Here is an 18,183-nt window from a genome sequence, read left to right as displayed (position 1 = left end):
TCCTCACTTGATTTGTTGGACCAGAGGAGTTGACTTGATTCTGTAAAAAGTATTACAGTATTTGTTTTACCTTAATACAATACGTCATACAATATAGCCTATTGATAATGGCTTGTAATTTGTCATACCTCGGCAAATAGTGAATTGCGTTACTTTCTATCCCAATTTCTGCTCAGTGCAAGATATTCTGCAGCTCTATTTAGCTTTTATTTTAATAACCCCTGGTTGGCAAACCCTCGTATTATGTCTGTGCTCCTAGCCCTTACCTTTTTAATTTGAAGGCACATGCCAAAAACAAAACAAAACTCCTCGTGCATGTGCATGTGTTTGCCTAATTGGACGCAATATTTCCACTTGCAACTACTTTGTTTCATCCTCAAAATGAGCCATAAATGCCAGTGGAGCGGAATGAACACTTGCCTCGCTACCTGAGATTCCCCAATACCGCCACCTGCTGGAAATGTTGTTTTCTTTCTTGATTCTCTCCCGTTATTATGCACCGATTCAAAATAGAGCGATATTGCCATGAAACGCCCACCAGCCACCGCCCATTCAAAAATACCATGCCTCCCATCTTCTGTGAATGATGTCCTGTATTCACATAATAATAAATCATGAGTGCTGCATTTCATTTGACAGACCCATTCATGCAGAGGTGCTTTAAGCTTTAAGTACTTGGTAAGCTGACACCCTGCCGCGCTAATCACAGCAAATGGGAATGAGGCTAACGCTGAATGTTGAAAAAGCATTCGACTGAATTGGACAGCCTTTACATCCAAGGCAGAGTAACACCAGGCACAGCAGTTATGGTCATGAAAACAACATGCAGGCTATTTATGAAGTGAAGCACTGTATGAAAAAGAAAGAAAAAAACAGTAACGGGCTGCTATGGTGATGAAATGTTTTCACGCCGTAAACAAATTGATAAATACAAATAAAATATAAAAAAACGGGACACGGTTTAAATTTGAAAATGTGCTTTACATATATGAAGTTCTATAAACAATTTTTTAACACTTTATGTATGTAAATATGGTTTATATACAAATGGCTGCAAACTAAGAAGGCACCTGGACATCAGAGACAGTTTTGCATTGAAAATGTAAACCATCTGGCTCAAAGAAGACCAATCACATCGAACAACTCCAGACTTTACCAACACATCCCTCTTTAAAACTTACCTTAAAAAAAAAAAAAAAAACTCTCTAACTAAATCTTTATTTATGTGGAGTAAAATGCTAGTAAGACAATAGTGGTGTTGTGATCGCTAAAATATATTATTTCTTAATTAAATATGATAGTCCTAACCTTGCACATTTTAATGTCTGTACTCGCATCTGTGGGTACAGACAAGCCACTGCAGGCTGGCGTGCAAGTATTGTGGAGAACTGTGTAAAAACCACATCCAATATATATATAATTGTTTATATATCACTATATCGGTGCCATAGAGATACTAACAAAAACTTAATAAATTATCTACTTTTATGACTCGCAAACAAAAAACAAGAGATAAAAAAAAAAATGTGAAAAAAAAACCTCCTTAACATTTAGTGCTGGACACTGCAGAGGGACAGATATGGAACATCACACTGCTGTCTCCAGAGCAGTTATCTTACGAGGCTATGGCTGTGTGGGAGTGTCTGAGCGAGAGTCTTTGTTTTCAGGTGAGGTGACTGCGATGACGTCCCATAGAAGTGGGTCTTTGGCCCGCCGATGCCTCGCATCAGAATACGACTTAATAAAAATGTGAGTGCGCGCGCACACACGCACACACACACACACACCAGTACTAATGCACAAAAAAGGCATAAGTGGTGTTATAAGCATGTCACCTCATGCCCCATGGGTGCTCAGACTCACCGAGTTGGTTTACTATGTGATCAGAGTTGAATTAGCAAGCCAAGACGTGTGCAGTTACTAATGTGTTAAGAAGCCCACGCACCCAACGCGGTCCCTGCATCGTCACAAACACGGGTCCCCTTTGCCTCATCATCAGAGCGAACATGAGGATGCCGCCACTCGAAGGCTGTGTCGTCATGTGTCCCCACCTCTCTGTGTGGCTCCAGGGTACCCGCCAGCACGTATGGGTTACCCTTTCATAGAAATAGAAAAACGAACATAACCACAAAGAGAGGAAGCGGTGGCACCACAAAAGACGAATGAGGAAATAGCGCATGGACGGCCAACGCTCCCATGGAAACGGAGCTTCGGATTCGACTGTGGCTGCGGCTGCGGCTGCACATTCATCATCCCTTCAAGTGCGGGCAGCCAGAATGTATCACTCGTCCCCAGCCTGCTGCCCAGGGCTTAACTCTGAACGAGGACGCCCAGGGGACCTGAGTATCCGCTGGGCTTTGTCTTTGGTCCGTCTGTAACAGACTTTTTGGTCGCATCTCAGCCTGGTCCCATTGAGAAATCTGGAATGCAGTGCTTAGCAGGTAACAAGCTGTGGTTTTATTGGAGTGTCAGTTTGGCATGTCACATAGGGTGACATGGGGTGGGGGAGGGCTGTGGGGCAACGCAGCGCTGCGGCCTGCCTGTGGGGGGCGGGCGCCAGAGGTCACTTGTTAAGGGCGAGGCTGACGTAGGAGGTGGGGATGTAGCCCTCGTCTCCGTTGGAGCGGCGCACGCGGGTCCAGCCATCGCCCTTGTCCTCCTCCACCACGGACAGCACCTCACCCTCCTGCATGGCAATGGTGCCTTCACTGGAGCCTGCAGGGGGGAGGTCACAAATAAACAAACACAATAGACTAACCAATGATGGCAATGGGGCCGAGTCCAGAAAATCATTCTAGAACTAGAGTATTTAACAAGTCTACGTTTTCAATTCATCAGAAAAAATGGTTTACACGTGCCATCAAAAACATGCACTGCACTAGATATTTGCTTTCAAAAAGACACAAAGCCTGTCAGAAATGGAACAAGAGATTTCCATCTGTGCATACCTGGGAAGTTATAGAGGGCGGTGCATTGGCCAATGGGAGCGGCTAGCTCCTCCTCCTCAAAGTCGTCATCAAACTCTGCATAGATGGCATGCGAGGGGTCCGGGGTGCCTTCATCTGAGTGGGCACCGTCCGGGCTGTAATGATAAACACTAATTCTAGACCCATACCTACAGCTATTTCTACTGCAAATACGACACATACGGCATCCATTTTAAGATGTAATACAGCAGGTGGCATCACTAAAGCAAGTCAACTATGTTTAAATATTCATGGGGTTATGAAAAATAATCTATGAGAAAATGACAACTGTTTGCAAAATAGAACCTACCTGTTCCTGTAGCCTAATCGCTAGTGCCAGGTGCTAACACCACCAAGGTCATGGGCTTAACACCCGGAAGGAAAGCACACTAATAAAATGTGCATCCGCACTCCAAGTCACGCTGGGTAAAACTGTTTGCATTTAAATTTAAAACCAACCTGTATGTATCATGAGCTCCGTTATTGTTAAAGGATTGTGACGAGTAACGCAGTGTGTCACCTCGACCTCCTGCCTCCGTGAGCCAATTCTGCCAGACGACAACATCAGAGAGGTTTATAGGATTGAGCATGACCGAGCTAATACTGATTCCACTCATGCCAAGAAAGCCCATGTCATTTCAGTGTGCCACCACCAGAGGGCGAGCCCCACCTCATACTTGCTGAGCTCTCCCCGCAGCCTCTCCATGTTCTGGGTTGTCTGGTTGATCTGAGGTGCCAGGCTGGCCGGGTCGCCCATCTGAGGGTTCTTCTCATAAACGTCCTTCATCTTACCCAGGGCCTCGCTGCACAAGAGAGGGAGAGGAAGAAGGGAGACAGGGGAAAGGAAAGGAGAGAGAGAGAGAGAGAGATAGAGAGTGAAAGAGAGATAGATAAAGGAAAAGGGAGAGAAAGAGTGAGAAAGAAAAAAGAAAGAAAGAGGAGGAGGAGGAGGAGGAGGAGGGGAGACATGGTTGAAGTCTGGGCCTACAGAACTGCATTCCCTGGTGACCTGAGAGGCTCAGTAAACAAAGCTCACTAAATCCCTGTGACCTCAGGGGAGGGGCGCAAGGGCTGGGCTGGGCTGTGCCGCCAGACGCCAGGGAGTTGCCACAGAAATGGTTGCCGTGGGCACGGCGGCGCTTCTGTGCGCTCACCTTTGATCCATCTCCTTCTGCAGTTCCTTGCCCAGCTCCTCGATCTTCTGCTGCAGCCTCTTGCGCCGCTGCTCAGGGGGCAGGTGGCCAAAGTCTTCTGTGGCCGTGGGCTAGGAGGACGCACAGGGGGGCTTATCAGTGAACACGGTACATGGACACACACACACACACACACACACACACACACACACACTTCCTCCAAGGGTCCCTCAACCATTAGACTTGGGTAACGAGACACATAATTACGTACTCACACACATACACACAAACTAACACACACTTTTAAACTACTATAACAAACTTTAAAAAAAATAAATGGGATTGATTTGGATAGCTAGTATACTGCTATATGACCAAATTTGATCTAATCTATGGTGTGTGTTACTCTGTGGAGTTATAAATAAAAGAACTGTGTTTTCTACTGAGCCAAGACCAGAACGCCTTCATATTCACCACCAGACACCTCCCATGAACCATTACACGCCCTTAGAGCCACCCTGTGTTTAGGCCTAACTCGCAGATCATCAGGACTCCTTCTGGCATCTGTGTCCGAGATTAAGAACTCAGGCCTGGCAATCCAATGAGTACACTTTACTCAGAAGAGTAAATCCATCAGAACCTGCCTTTGATTAAACGGTTTTTGTTTTGTTTAAAAAAAAAAAAAATCGAAAAATCTTCCATATAATGGCCACCTCCTCAACACATTTCCCCAATAATTCACGGGCCAATGGTGTTTGGGTTCAGTGCTGAAAGCATCTGCCACTTTTCTCTTCTGACAATGCAGGGGCCTGGCCTCCCTTTCTGTTCGACAGTGATGGAGAGGTGGTCATTTAAGCCTGAGGCGTTCCCAAGCAACAAAGTGCAAAATGCTACCACCCTTAACACACCCCCACACCACAACTGAAGAATTTGTTTGTTTTTTTACCATGATTCTCTCAGGGTTATTCCTCTGGGGAGAACAGACACAACAAAGCAAGGTCCATTTAATGAGTACCTGAGACTTTAGGGTCCCACTCAAGAGGGGGTTTAGTGACAGTGTGCTCACAGCAGGGTTGAAGGTCATGCACATGGGTGTGACGTTTACAGTGTGATGAGAGAAGAAATAACAAAAACAAAAACAAAAGGTGCTCTGACTTTTTTTGCCCGTGTTCATCTGGTCAGATGCCATCCTCTTAAGTTTTGGCCTGAATGACCAAACACTAGATCCACCACACACGTTGACGGCGATGCCAGACCTGTGCCCTGGGCTTTTCGTGAAGGGGTGGGGGGGTGGGGGGGCGCTGCGACTCACCGTTCTCCTGAGGGTCCGGAAGGACGAGATTCGGGGTTTGACTGTCTTATTGATCTCCTTCAAACAGTACGACAGTGGGTCCCGGCCGAACTTGGGGGAGGGGGGTCCGTTAGCAGGCGAGGGGGCGGGGGTGTGGAGAAGGGCGTAAGTGGGGATGAGAACTGGTTTGGAGGAGAGGGATGAGGAAGGGAGAAGGGATGGGGGAAGGGTTGTTGGAGGGAGGATCAGAGGGCAAGACCAGGCAGAGACCCACATGAGCGAAGATAGTGGTTTGGCAGAGAGAGGGAGAGAAGAGGTCAAGGAGGGAAAAGGGACAAAAAGAAAATAAAAAAACAAAAAGAAAACAAACACACAAGACACACAAACAAATGACAAGGGAAAAAGATAGAAACACTGTCAACACCTTAAAAAGCACATCAAAGGGGGGCAAGGAGGACAACAGTGGACCACCCTCAGCAGAAGCCCCACACACCAACCACAGCACTGAAGCTCCACCGCCACCACAGTCACAATCACAAACTCCAACACCAGCCAATGGGGTACAAGCCAGAGCCGAGAGCAGAGCAGGGCTTCCATTTCAGAGAAGGTAGCCAGCTTCTCAAAAAACAATAAATACATAAAATAACTGATGTTTAGGGGAAAGTCATTCCATTGGTCTCAAGTGAGACCTGCAATTTTACATGAAAGGGTTCACCAGCGGGCGAATTTCAAATTTGGCCATACCTCCATGAAGCCCCACTTTGCCCTCTAATCATGCATTTTTATGGCCTGCCATCCAGCATAGAAAAAAAACTGCCTGGACACACAACAGTATAAAGAATGATCTGTACTGTGCATGCAGAGATGACACATGGATGGATACTGAGTCAGATAGCCTAAGCTCGGGTCCCAAATAGGCAGTGAAATTTAATTTAAAAAAAAAAAATGTAAATGGCATGGCCGACTGATATGTTTCATAAAGGACCAGCTGAACCCAAAACTGCCCAGAGACAAGTGTGCAAGTTGGCAAACAGAAACAAGACTTAGAGTGAACCGCTCCTTGAAGAATCCAAAGCGTAGGATGGTGTTTTGATAGGCTTCTTACACAAAGGGGTGAAATAAATTCTCATCCTCAGTCAGCGATGCGGAACTACTCTTAACTGCCCACTGAGGTAAAATAAAATGGGAAAGAAGAAAATAAAATCCTCACTGCACCACAAACTTCATCCTCCCACCTCTCCCAGATGACCCGGCCCATTATGGGGCCCAAACTCTCCTTGGCCCTAAATGACTGCAGGGTCCAAAATTAACTTTTTTACTTATGGGCCAAGGTGGCTGGTAGGAGAAAACAATCCACAGGCCAAGCATTTTTTTTACCGGCCAAAACAATAAACTGCCTTTTTGTGTCCCATATACATTAGTTTCAGTATTTTAATTCATTGAGATAATACGGTATTACGTTGAATATGAACTTGAGTATCTTCATCTTAGTGCTGGTCTGCTCAGTCATTGCTGTTAGCGAGCGCCGCGCGCCACAGAGGGGGTTGAGAGGAGGCTCCAATTGAGCCGGGACACAGACTTGGAGGCGATGTGACACTTGTTCGTGGCCATGGATGTGCCCCAGTTTCATTTGTTTTTATTTCTGACGACAAGGGAGCTGTTTCTGTTATTGTCTTTGGTATACAGGCAACACAGAACAACTCATCACTATAGCCTCCGCATTATACTGTACACATTAAACTGATCAACTCTGATCTCCAAACCGCCATTTCTCTCAGAACTGTCTTTTTGCAGGAGCTTTGTCCTGTTTTTTCCTCGGTGGGTTTTCGTTTTAAAGATCGACATATTCCTCGCAAATATCGCCACATCGCTTCTATTTAGCCTGACGACAGCTAGCATCAGACCAGTGGCAAGACATATAGTTACCCGTATTCTGCGAAGGCTGCCCCTCTGCTCTGCCTCTGATTGGATATTGTCCGTCGTTTGGTTACGGTTATGGTCAGATGGTTAGATTGAGCCTGACATTTTTTGTCTAAGCCTGAGAGCCAATCAGAGGCAAAGTAGGGGCAGGTCTTCATGGAATATGTGTGTGTGTGTGTGTGTGTGTGTGTGTGTGTGTGTGTGTGTGTGTGTCTCCAACACAGAGGACTGAAGCAGAACGCCCGTAAATCAAAATGCGGTAGAGTCTCTCAGGATAGTGTTTTATTACAATACTATTTTGGTACAAACATTTAACCGCCAGTGTAGTCTTCAAAGACTTACTTGCTGAACTGAAAATCTACCCGCATTTATCGCTTGGCGGGTGTTAATTTAGGACCCTGTAAGTGCTGTTTGTTTTGGTAAGTAGGGAGTGAAAGATGTGTGTATTGCTGAGGGCTAGATGGAGTGCAGGAGAAGATTCTGGAATCAGCTGACTGATGGCAAAAAGAAAGAGGAGTGGGGTGGAGGTGGGAGATTTGTGGCATTTACATACTCAGGCTAGAGCTGGAGGCTAACTCTAAATGCTAACATTGCTACAAAATGGATGACCAATGACGCAGAGCAGTGCTTCACACAGACAAGGACATTAGAGAGCCACAGAGAAAGAGAGGACAAGACTGGACAATACGGGATACAAACATGCAGAGGAGATGGGATGGGAAGAGGAGTAGTGAGGAGAAATGGGTGCGGTGTGGTTAGTCTGAGCCCACAATCATTCTTCAGGTTCGGTCCCTGGCTCTGGACCCACTCAGGAGAACCCATAGAGGCTGACCCGGGCCACCCCCCTTAAAAAGGTACAGCAGAGCAGACTTGGGGAATCTGAGATGGACCATTTCAATTGACTAGGATATAACGCCACAATAGCCAACTAATGGCATATACAGTGAGATTATTTCTTGTTGTTGTTGTTGTTTACACCCGATTGTCCAAACTATTCGGTGCAACATGGCGTCCAGATGCCACTCCCAGCAGTTTTGTCAACGGTGGCTGACATTTTCACAAAGGTATCATTGTGATGCATCCGAGAGAGACAGATTATGCTCAGCATAATGGCTGCAGTGTGTGTGCCTGACGCCCGTGGCAGAGAAGTCAGTGTTTGTGCCCCGAGTCCATAAAAGCAGACACAGCATAATAATGCTAAACCATGGTCACACGCTGCAGAGGAGAGGGGCGATAGGGCAGGAGGGGGGGGGGGGGGGGGGGGTGGTTGGCTGCTCCTCTCACAGCCAGAAAGACAGCCATGCAAAGATGGGTTCTAGAAAGGTACAGTCTGTGTGTGTGTGTGTGTGTGTGTGTGTGTGTGTGTGTGTGTGTGTGTGTGTGTGTGTGTGTGTGTGTGTGTGTGTGTGTGTGTTTGCACACATGTGACTGGGAGAGAGAGTGAGTCATGCAGTCTCTTTTGCATGGGTGGAAAGGTAGGGTCAGACAGGAGCATGTGTGAGACCACAGCATCTGGACAGAGACCATTCTAGAGACTTCTTGAGAGATGTCAATCAGACACACCTCCAGTCCCTTGCCTAACCCCACCCCCCTTTCTACGTCAAACACCAGCTCAGCCCTCTGGCTTGGCCGCCCTAGCTCACAATGAACTACTTTCTTGCCGATATCCACTTTGGACCATCTGGTAGACACAATTTCAAAATCCTAATCTAATTAGCTCCGCTGAATAAATAAAACCCCTGTTGCTCACGGTACTGCCTCTTGGCAGGGGCACTGCGGGGCGGTGACCTTTTTGTGGTTCAAACACATGCAGCACACTGCACACAGTGGCCCAATAAACACACACTAAGAGAGATGCAGTGACATTAGGCCTGAGACTATACGCTGGTCACATCCTGCTTGAGCATCACTTCAACCACATGCAGGCCTACCTTGCTCTTCTTACTGAACAGCCAGAAGGGCTTGCTTTTGTTTTTGCCCAGCAGGTCCAATGGGCCTTTAGGCGTGCCCAGGCTGCTCTCGGAGGAGGTGCGGTTGATGCCCTGGCTGTAGTCCTCGAACTCCAGGTCGCTCGGCCTCTCAAAGCCAGACTTGTGCTGCTCTATGAGAGCCAGGGAGTCCTGTGGACACAAACGCAAGGCACCGTCTTTAGCAGCTGCTGTTGCTGCAGTTTAACACGTTTATCTAAGTAGCATGACAGACTGAATGTTACTAAACCCGCTTTGGAGATACACTCACGTTACGTTCGTTCACGTTGCTGCCTGCCCTTGAGATGCCATCCAGGCACTTCCCGATGATGGGCATCACATGCTTCTCCGTGTCTGAAAACAGGACGTAACCCTGCGCCAGCTTTTGTACGCGCCTCTCATCCATGTCCTGAAGCCTCTGTGAGGGTGAGAGCACACATGAAAAAAAAAAAAAAAAAGGGTTACCAGTCTATATTTAGAGGCTGTGGCTGGACATGACAGAGGACAGAACCACATGGCTCTGGTCTGGGAAACAGGTCTGGCTTGTTGAGAAATCATCTCACCATCTTAGAACAACAGCAAGATAAAAACCTAAAGACCCACTCAAGCAGAGAGAGAAAGAGCTGAGATAAGGAGTGTCAGGTTTATCAGCATGTCATCGGTGGTATGCGGTGGTTGAGGGGCCTTACGTTGAAGATGAGGGGCATGTCGGTGAAGTAGAACTGGCCCTGCTCCTTGTTGTACTTCTGCAGCTGGGCGGCGTAGTCGTTCTTGCATTCCTCGGCTACGTGCGAGCGCATGTGCGCCTGTTGTTTGGCCTTGAGCACAGCAATAAAAACAACAGCAACAACACAAACACAGGTGAACGTTCAGTCTACCCCATACACGTCACAAGGGACTGAAGAGACGGGAGACTTAGTTGATAAGCGTCTGATGGATTGTGACTGCACCTTCTCAACGTCGGCCTTCGTTGCGTTAATGTCCAGGTCTGTTTTCTCCGCGTGCTGGGTCGCCTTCTCCGCTTCTCTCCACTCTCTCTCAAATCGCTTCTTACTCTGACAAAGGCAGACAGTTCCAGTTCAGTCAGCTACATCTACACAAGACAAACAGCACCAAGACAAATGTCCCCCCCCTCCCACAGGGGAGGTGGGAGGGGGGGACATTTGAAGAGCAGCGTTCTGAAACGGGGAAACAGAAACACTTCTTCTGACCCACCTCTCTTCTGGGGAATTCTACAAGCAACCATTTAAATCATTATCAAGAAACTCTCATCTTAGCCTAGAGCACATAATCCAGCCTTGATCTCCTTGTTTGCTCTACTGCATACATACCACCTGCCCAAACACTATTCATCGAAATAAAATTAAAAACAGCTTCACAAAGCTTCCCACTGCACCTTCAAAACAACACAATAGACATAAAGAAACAGGGGCCCAGACAAAAGTGAAGTGCAGCCAGACAAAAGCTCCCCTCTGTTTCCCAGTCATCGCTTAGGCAACAAAGAGACACGGTGTGGCAGTGAAGACAGAGTGAACTCACAACACACAGATTGAGCTCTCTGTTTTCACACTGAATACAGTATTGACACAGGGGTTTGGACACACAGAGAGACATACATAGACACAGACAGACAGACAGACAGACAGACACCCCCTCCAGTGAAGCATCAGCCTCTGTAAAATCTGAGCCTCCATTCACTGGTTCTGGAGTGGACTCAAGGGTGACTTACACAGTCCAGCTGTTTGTAGGTGCTTTCCAGAGACTGCTGCGCTTTTTTGGCCTCTGAAAGATGCTGTGAGGTTTGAGAGACAGAAAAGAATAAGGGGGAGGGGGAGCAGTACGAGAGAGAAAGAGGGAGAGGGTGAGTAGAGGAAGATTTATAAACAACAAAAACATTAGCTTCAACAAATGCAAAACAATCCTGCTAATGTTCACTGCATAGTACCCACAGTGTTGTGAATGTGTGTACTCTGAGACTTGATGTTCAACATGGGACCACATACCAGTGGGAACAGACTGAGGAATCCTACTTGGGAGTGTGACACAACAATAACATAACACCCCCCCATGAGACACTAATGTGTCCTCACAGACACCACAGACAGAATGTTCTCCCCCTCACAGCCCCTCCTCCTCCTCCTCTTCTTCCCTCTTCTCTTTGCCCACAGCAGCATATCTCTTTCTTTCTTTCTTTCCATCTGTCTTTATGGGTGTCTACATCTCTGTCCTTCTGTCTATCAAGTTTGCCTGCCTTTTTTTTTTTTTTTGTAAATCCCATTGAGATCAAAAACCTCTTTTACGAGAGAGACCTGGTCAAAATCTGTCTCTCTCCTCCCCCTCCTTCTCACCGTCTTGCGTTCCTGCTTCAGATCTTGAAGGTACTTTGTGAGCTCAATGCAGATGTTCATCATCATGTTCTCAGCAATCAGCTCCCTCTGGCCCGCGTAGTCATTCATCTCGTTCAGGGCGTCCAGGAAGGACTGGTGGTTCGAGAACCTGCAGGGCAAGCGAGAGGAGAGGGGGGAGGAGAAGGCCAGAATGAGCAGGGTGTAACAGGAATCCTGAGATCCACCCTCACCCTCAAACATTAAGAGAGGGACTATAAAAGGCTACAAAGAGGCCTCTGGCCTCGACAGACAACCCAACACCAAAGCAGGACTCAGTAGGAAGTAATTTCCATCGACGACTTCCTTATTCCTGCTGCCCTGGGCTGATGTTATTAGATGTATTTGCATTGCTCTGCCGTGTGGATGAAGCCATTGTTCGGCAGGGCCTCCAAGTTGCCCTCGACAATAATGACTTGATCAGGGTGGCTTCTGTGGTGCTCCACACTGCTGTTGAGTCAATAGGGTGTCTATGCGCCTTAAAGGCGAAGTCCTTAATCCTTGCAAAATGTTGTTGATGTCTGAGTTCAACAGCCAATCAAATTATACCCCTCCCTTCCATGCTCCAGAAGCAACGTTGTTGATTGGCTGGAATAGTGTATAGCTTGATTCCTATTCACAAAGTAAGGACTGACAGGTTTTTTTTTTTTTTTTTAGAGCGCACACACAGCTAGCGGAACATGAGAGTTTTGTTTAAGTAGACGAATAGTGTAATGGGTAATAAGCAAGGAGTACACCCTTAACTACAAAGTGTTTTGAGGTCTCATGGGATGGCTCCCTCCATCCCTCCCTCCCTCCTCTGAAGGAGAGTGAAGGAGCTTCAAGTGACTTACCTGCATTCCTGTTCCTCCTTGCTGCCTCTTTTGGGGCTGTATTTTTTTGTAAGGTTCCTGTGAGGAAATACAAAACAGAGCCCATCTTCAATTATAACAGGGGAGGAAGGGTTACACACAATTACACTGAAGAGGAAACAGCTCGCGACAGGCTTTCACTATCACGATGACATAACTGACTTGCGTTTATTGCTGTGTACAAAAAAAAGCATGAGTTATCTCCGGTCAGAACTAACGAGAGTTTCCTTCTCAGATTAGTGCAATCACAATTAACTTCCAAGAGTCATCCAAGGAAGGACAGACCCCACAGTTGGAGGTGGAACAGTTCCCATTACGCTATGCTGCCAAAATCCTTCATATTTCAGGGAATTTTTTAAAGCAAGATAAAGTAGATTTGTGCATGGATTCAATGATAATTAAGGGGCTGGCTCCCAAATGCCATATCAAATACAGGATTTCAAGGTAGTCCGTTTCCAAACACGGGTGTCCTAAATAAACTTTAAGGATGGTTCCTGGTAAAAGAAAAGTCCATCCTAAGGAATTTTTAGGACTATATCTTTCCTAGTAAGAGCTCAGACTTTTCCTGCTCCTTTTTTTCTCTCGTTTTCTCTCTGTCCACTTCCTCTCAGTCATATGTCAGTCTGCTTCCACTTCCCCTCCTCCTAGACACAGCAAAACTTATGAACATCCGTGCAAAGAAGGAGATGGAAAGAACAAGAGCAAAAACGTGGTGAAGAAAGGAGTGTAAGCAGAGAGAGAGAGAGAGAGAGAAAGAGAAAGAGAAAGAGAGAGTTGTGTGTGAGAATGAGAGCACTGTCTCCAAGATTGGCTGGGCAGCAGCCAGGGAAGAAGCTCAGGGGAAAAGACAAGTTCAGTTCTGCCCCAAACCAGTCATGGGACCCAACATATATTTCACAACTCACCACACTGCAGCACAAACCCACCCCAGGTACTGCAGGCATCTCAATATACATACACAGGCAGAGACACACACACACACACACACACACACACACACAAAGACACACACAAAGACACACACAATGCTGGCATACACACACTTGACAACCTCAGAAAACACACTGCTGACACAAACTCAAACACATTGACAAACTGAGAAAAACACAATGCAAGATAGAACACACACACACACACATATATTGCTGACAGACACAGACACACACAAAAAACAAACAGAGCTGAATGTGCAAGTACTGAGGGACACAGGCAGGAAAACAGGCCTACCTCAACTGCTTGGCATAGTTCTGCTCAATCTCTGTCCGCTCCTTGACAAACTTCACATACTTCTCCACCAGATCCAGACCTGACTGTGTGTGCTTCTCAATGATCTCATACTGGTCCTGTGGAAAGGTCAAACCAGGATTAAATATGGAAATAAAAACAGGAGGACAGTGTAAAATATGGACTGAACATGGGGAAACGTTTCATTAAGACACTACTGGACTGACTAACACATTGGGGGATCCAAAGGGCAATAATGTGTTGACATTTGGACAGCGCTGCAGTGGCTGCTGCCGATTCTCACTATGCCTGCCCACACACTGGGCATTCCACAGATTCCTTGCATGTTCGTAACCCTTGACCCCAGCGGTGTTATCTGTGGGAAGGCTGCCCCACCACTGTAAATCATGTTGTACTCTGATAGAGCCAAAGGAAGGGGATGGAGTTCCAGCACCACCATCTCCACAGCCCTCAGACAGGAAGCAGGAAGTGCAGTTCCATCCCACTTCCTGCCATGTTTCAGCACAAACATTTCAGGGGTGAAAACAGTTCATAATGCGAATGCCATAACACTCACACATTCATAGCTCAGAATCCACTTCATCACAGAGGGGTGGTTTTATTGTACATTAGTCCAAACAAAATGTGTTCAGCATACAAACACAGACTTTCCCATCAGGCCTCGCAGGCCTATGGTTGTCCTGTTCTCTCTGTTCCTTTTTTTGGCTGTGATCTTTTCAACCACATGCCTCAAGCACAGGCATGCTGACACGTGAAGAACGATATCTAGAGACAGCCCCTCAGCTGCCCCCCAGCACACCTTCCTCCTCCTCCTCCTCCTCCTCCTCCAGTAATAGGCTTTACAGTAGGGGGGGGGGGGGGGGCACTTCAGCAGTGGATTCCTAACAAGCTGAGCCACGTCCCTGCCCTCTGTTCTCAACAAAAACCATCCCAAAAAACTAACCTGCAGCAGTTGTATCAAGTTGTGGATAGAGACACCTATTTAAGTCAGCCTACAGTGCCACTTCGGCACTCTATATAGCCTAAAGGTGGAGACAGGATCCAACCAAAAAGAAAGGGCAGTTTTACCAACCTGTTTGAGGGACAATAAAAGTATCTATTAAAAACAAACATGACTGTCACTTCAGAAGCAGAAGCACAACTTAGAGAGCCTAGGGGTGGAGAGAGTGTTTAACGCGGTGGCTGTTATGAAGAGCGACGGCAGGTAAAGAGAGGAGAATGTTTTAGAATGCTTTAATGAAGCGAGCCATAGTATTTACAAATCAACAACAACAATGAATGGCTTCTCCATTGAGTCACAGAGACAGAGACCGCAGGGTTTCAACTCTTCATTCACATACTCACTGCAGGGGGAGTGCGGACCCCAGTACAGGAAACCAGGCCTAATTTGACGCGCAGGACACAACTGATCGATTGAAACGGTCAGCTTTATATAGGCTATTTACAGTGTTTACTGCACAGCACTTCCCCTCGCTCTCATTTAAGTGGGACTGTGTTGAGCAGGGCCTGCCCACCCCCTGTGCACTGTAAACACACACTCCAACACCCACACTGGTGTGAATAGAGAACAACTTATGAGGGCCTCGCTGGAAGGAAAATGATAGCAGTCAGAGTCCTTGGCAAATATTTCTTTCCTTAGTCATCAACATAAAGACTTAATAGGAAGCCTGCTGCACTACATGTTTCAAAGTCCTGTAGAATACACACTCCCAGAGAGAGAGAGATGCAAAAGCTCATCACATTCACAGAACAGGCACACTTAACACTAGAGGCTCCAAAAATAGACACGGGATTAACCATAAAGCAGGAAACATATGCCATAGCAAAGGCTTGTCCGTGGCACTTAACAACAATACAAAACACTACTTGAACCAAAGTTTCAAAGAGACGCAAAGAAACATGCATAGTTAGTATGGCCTACTCTCTCTTCCAAGTAGAAGTACAGCATTTAGCATTCAACAGATATGGTTGTGTAACTATAAAGAGCATTTGACTGTGAGGACAAATCAAAACTTCGCCACTTTTCTTCAGTGAATGATAGATCGCCTGGATATATTTAGGGACATGGACTACATGTTGTTGTGGCTTCATTAAATTAGGGCAAAACTAATTAGGTTGGTGTTCCAGCTCTGAAGATGGAAAGGGGACAGAGGAAAGGGGCCCAGGGGGAGCTGCAGAATGAGGTCGGGACCTAGCCACGCTTTTCCCCCCTTGATGCTTCATGAGCAGCACACTGCATGTGTGTGCTGGAACAGTAGAGGCTAACAACAAACATGACTGGCACAGGTATGAGGTCCCAAACAGGGATATGCAGCTTTGTAGTGACAGTATTGTGTGCAAATTGCTACTCAGTTATCTCTGCTTTGAGAATGAGAGAATGAGTGAGTGAGTGAGTAAGTAAGTAAGTAAGTGTGTGTGCGTGTGCGTGTGTGTGTGTGTGTGTAAAGTTACCAGTTGACAATCTGAAAACGATGGCCTATCCTCTGTAAGTTTTGTAAGTTTATGGAGGGCTCCAACTAGCGCGGTCTTATCCACCCAAATCCTCACGACAGGATGAAAAAGTAGCAAAAACAGGAGGCTTTTCTTTTCACAGACACATTACGAGCTTCAGAATGTTCAAGAGTAACGTGGAAAAAAACGGTGTTCTGTCCTTGACATAAATTCGTGTCACCAGCCCTCCGCATCGAGGAGTCGTGGGAGGCGAGAATGCCCTATTTCTAGAGCTTAACCCAGCTCCAGTGTGGCAGAAAAGGAACGGTCGGTGATATGATAGTTTCTTCTGTTGTATAACGAAAACAAGCTAACGACTGTAAGGATATAACATCCAACAGCAATGTCCGTCAAAGCAATATCATTTTGCCCATTGTTTTAAAAATCGGAGCCAATACCCAACTGTGCAAATGAACGCTACATTAGCTGTCTAGATTAATGTTGGTTGATGGCTAACGTTACAGCTGGATAACATTTCAGATCAAGCAGAATAGCGTTCATAATTTACTGCAATAACCTTAGCAAAAACATATGTTCTTTTCTTAACTACGGTAAGCACTTTTACGGAGAAAAGCCTGATAATTCTGGGAATTTACATTGAGTTAACTTAGTTTACGAACTAGCTTACCAAGGTAACGTTGCAAACAAGTTGAGGAAAACTTAATTGCAAAGACTCTTAACGTTAGCCGCATAGTTGCCTAGCATTAATTGCTACTCTACGCGAAATTGACTATTGTTTGGCATACAGTTAAGTTAACATTCATCAGCAAACTGTCTCACTCAAATCGAAGAGAGCATCTCGGTTTACTCTCTAACGTTACACCTAGTCACAAAAAACTGAGTTAGCTTAAGTTACATATCTCATCCAACTCAAAGACTCCGGGCTAAAATAAATAATTTTCAATCACTGCAAGTCTGTCGTTGGCTTACGTTCCTCTCTTAGAAATCGCTAACGCTAACGTTAAGTACCAGGGTACCGGTGCGCCGTTGGTTGTAACGTTAACCTGGCGAGGCACGACAGTGAGCCAAACTAACGGCGATACAACGCGTCTTCCATGTCAAAAATGAACGGGAGGTAATGGCATGCTACTGGCATATTCATGTTGAAACGTTACGTTACTCGCGATTTCTTATGGTCATAGGTACGTCAATAATAAACCGTATACACAGTTACACACCGATGTCTCTCAAACGCCATGTTTATCACTTCTTATGACAAATCAGTTGCTTGCTAAATTACCAGCTAGCAAAAGTTTACTTGAAGTTTGAACTTAAAATGTTCACAACATTTACGTTCGTGTAACGTTAAATCAAATAATGTTATGCAATCCAATGTACAGGCAACTCTGTTTGATGTGTTTGATCTGGTTTCTTAATGTAAATTACCGATGTATCTGTCCAACTCACCCAAAGATCTGTGCCCCAATCCATGTTCAGCCTTGGTCTTGTCAGCGTTACGTTAGCTATCCTTGTATACAAAGAAGTTATCCCAAAACTCCACAGTCGGTCAGCCGCGTCATGGACAAAATCTTTTTATGGACTCGAGATAAAATGACTGCACATTCGAAAACCTGACAATTCAATTGCGAAGAGAAGACCTATGATGCATTCATGCGGATTGCTTAATAGTCCTGTAGATAAACTCACGTTACCGTTGAATTTTTCGTGGCAAAGCCAAGAGGGATCAAGTAACGTTAGCTTTCATATCCGCGTCACTCCCAAATCCTAATTCTTAAAGGAGCCGCCGGAATGAAGTATGGAGTGTGGTATTGGGCTGGAGTTGCAGGCAGAGCCTATACTAACCATTCCCCATATTTTCGTCACAAAAACAGAGGTAGATGATTATAATAAGCAGTAGGCCTATATGGACAGGTAGGCATAGGCTATGGGCTGCATTTTGAGTGCCAGCAGGGAGCAGAAATCCTATTTCAAATAC

The 18,183-nt window shown here is 46.0% G+C and overlaps 1 protein-coding gene across 3 annotated transcripts; it reads right to left on the bottom strand.

Annotated features, from left to right (window-relative positions):
• Positions 1–575: 575 nt before the first annotated feature.
• On the bottom strand, positions 576–17,971 carry trip10a (thyroid hormone receptor interactor 10a). 3 transcript variants are annotated; one of them, XM_012833776.3, is made up of 14 exons: positions 17,655–17,971; positions 13,740–13,855; positions 12,495–12,551; positions 11,626–11,773; positions 11,007–11,069; positions 10,228–10,332; positions 9,967–10,095; positions 9,549–9,695; positions 9,242–9,430; positions 4,121–4,230; positions 3,637–3,769; positions 3,426–3,514; positions 2,949–3,082; positions 576–2,715 (listed from the first exon to the last, which is right to left on the bottom strand). In XM_012833776.3, the coding sequence occupies exons 1-14, from the start codon at positions 17,676–17,678 to the stop codon at positions 2,564–2,566; spliced, it is 1,596 nt and encodes a 531-aa protein (XP_012689230.1). In that variant the 5' UTR covers positions 17,679–17,971; the 3' UTR covers positions 576–2,563. The 3 variants fall into 3 exon arrangements, 1 of the variants encoding a protein (XP_012689230.1); XR_004164576.2 differs by lacking the exon at positions 576–2,715 and having other exon boundaries at positions 2,993–3,082; positions 3,277–3,514; positions 17,655–17,970; XR_004164577.2 differs by lacking the exon at positions 576–2,715 and having other exon boundaries at positions 3,041–3,130; positions 3,277–3,514; positions 17,655–17,970.
• Between the last annotated feature and the right edge of the window lie 212 nt (positions 17,972–18,183).

This window comes from Clupea harengus, chromosome 1 (genome assembly GCF_900700415.2).
Source record: "Clupea harengus chromosome 1, Ch_v2.0.2, whole genome shotgun sequence".
Lineage (NCBI taxonomy): Eukaryota > Metazoa > Chordata > Actinopteri > Clupeiformes > Clupeidae > Clupea > Clupea harengus.
This window is presented reverse-complemented; position numbering and strand designations above follow the sequence as displayed.

What these genes read in the sequence shown, in the direction of transcription:
- trip10a (XM_012833776.3), bottom strand. Translation starts at nt 17,678, where the DNA reads ATGGATTGGGGCACAGATCTTTGG. An exon ending in GCAACGTGAACGAACGTAAC is followed by an intron (nt 9,431 to 9,548) that starts GTGAGTGTATCT and finishes TTGTGTCCACAG; the next exon opens with GACTCCCTGGCTCTCATAGA. An exon ending in GGAGCTCATGATACATACAG is followed by an intron (nt 3,083 to 3,425) that starts GTTGGTTTTAAA and finishes TTATCATTACAG; the next exon opens with CCCGGACGGTGCCCACTCAG.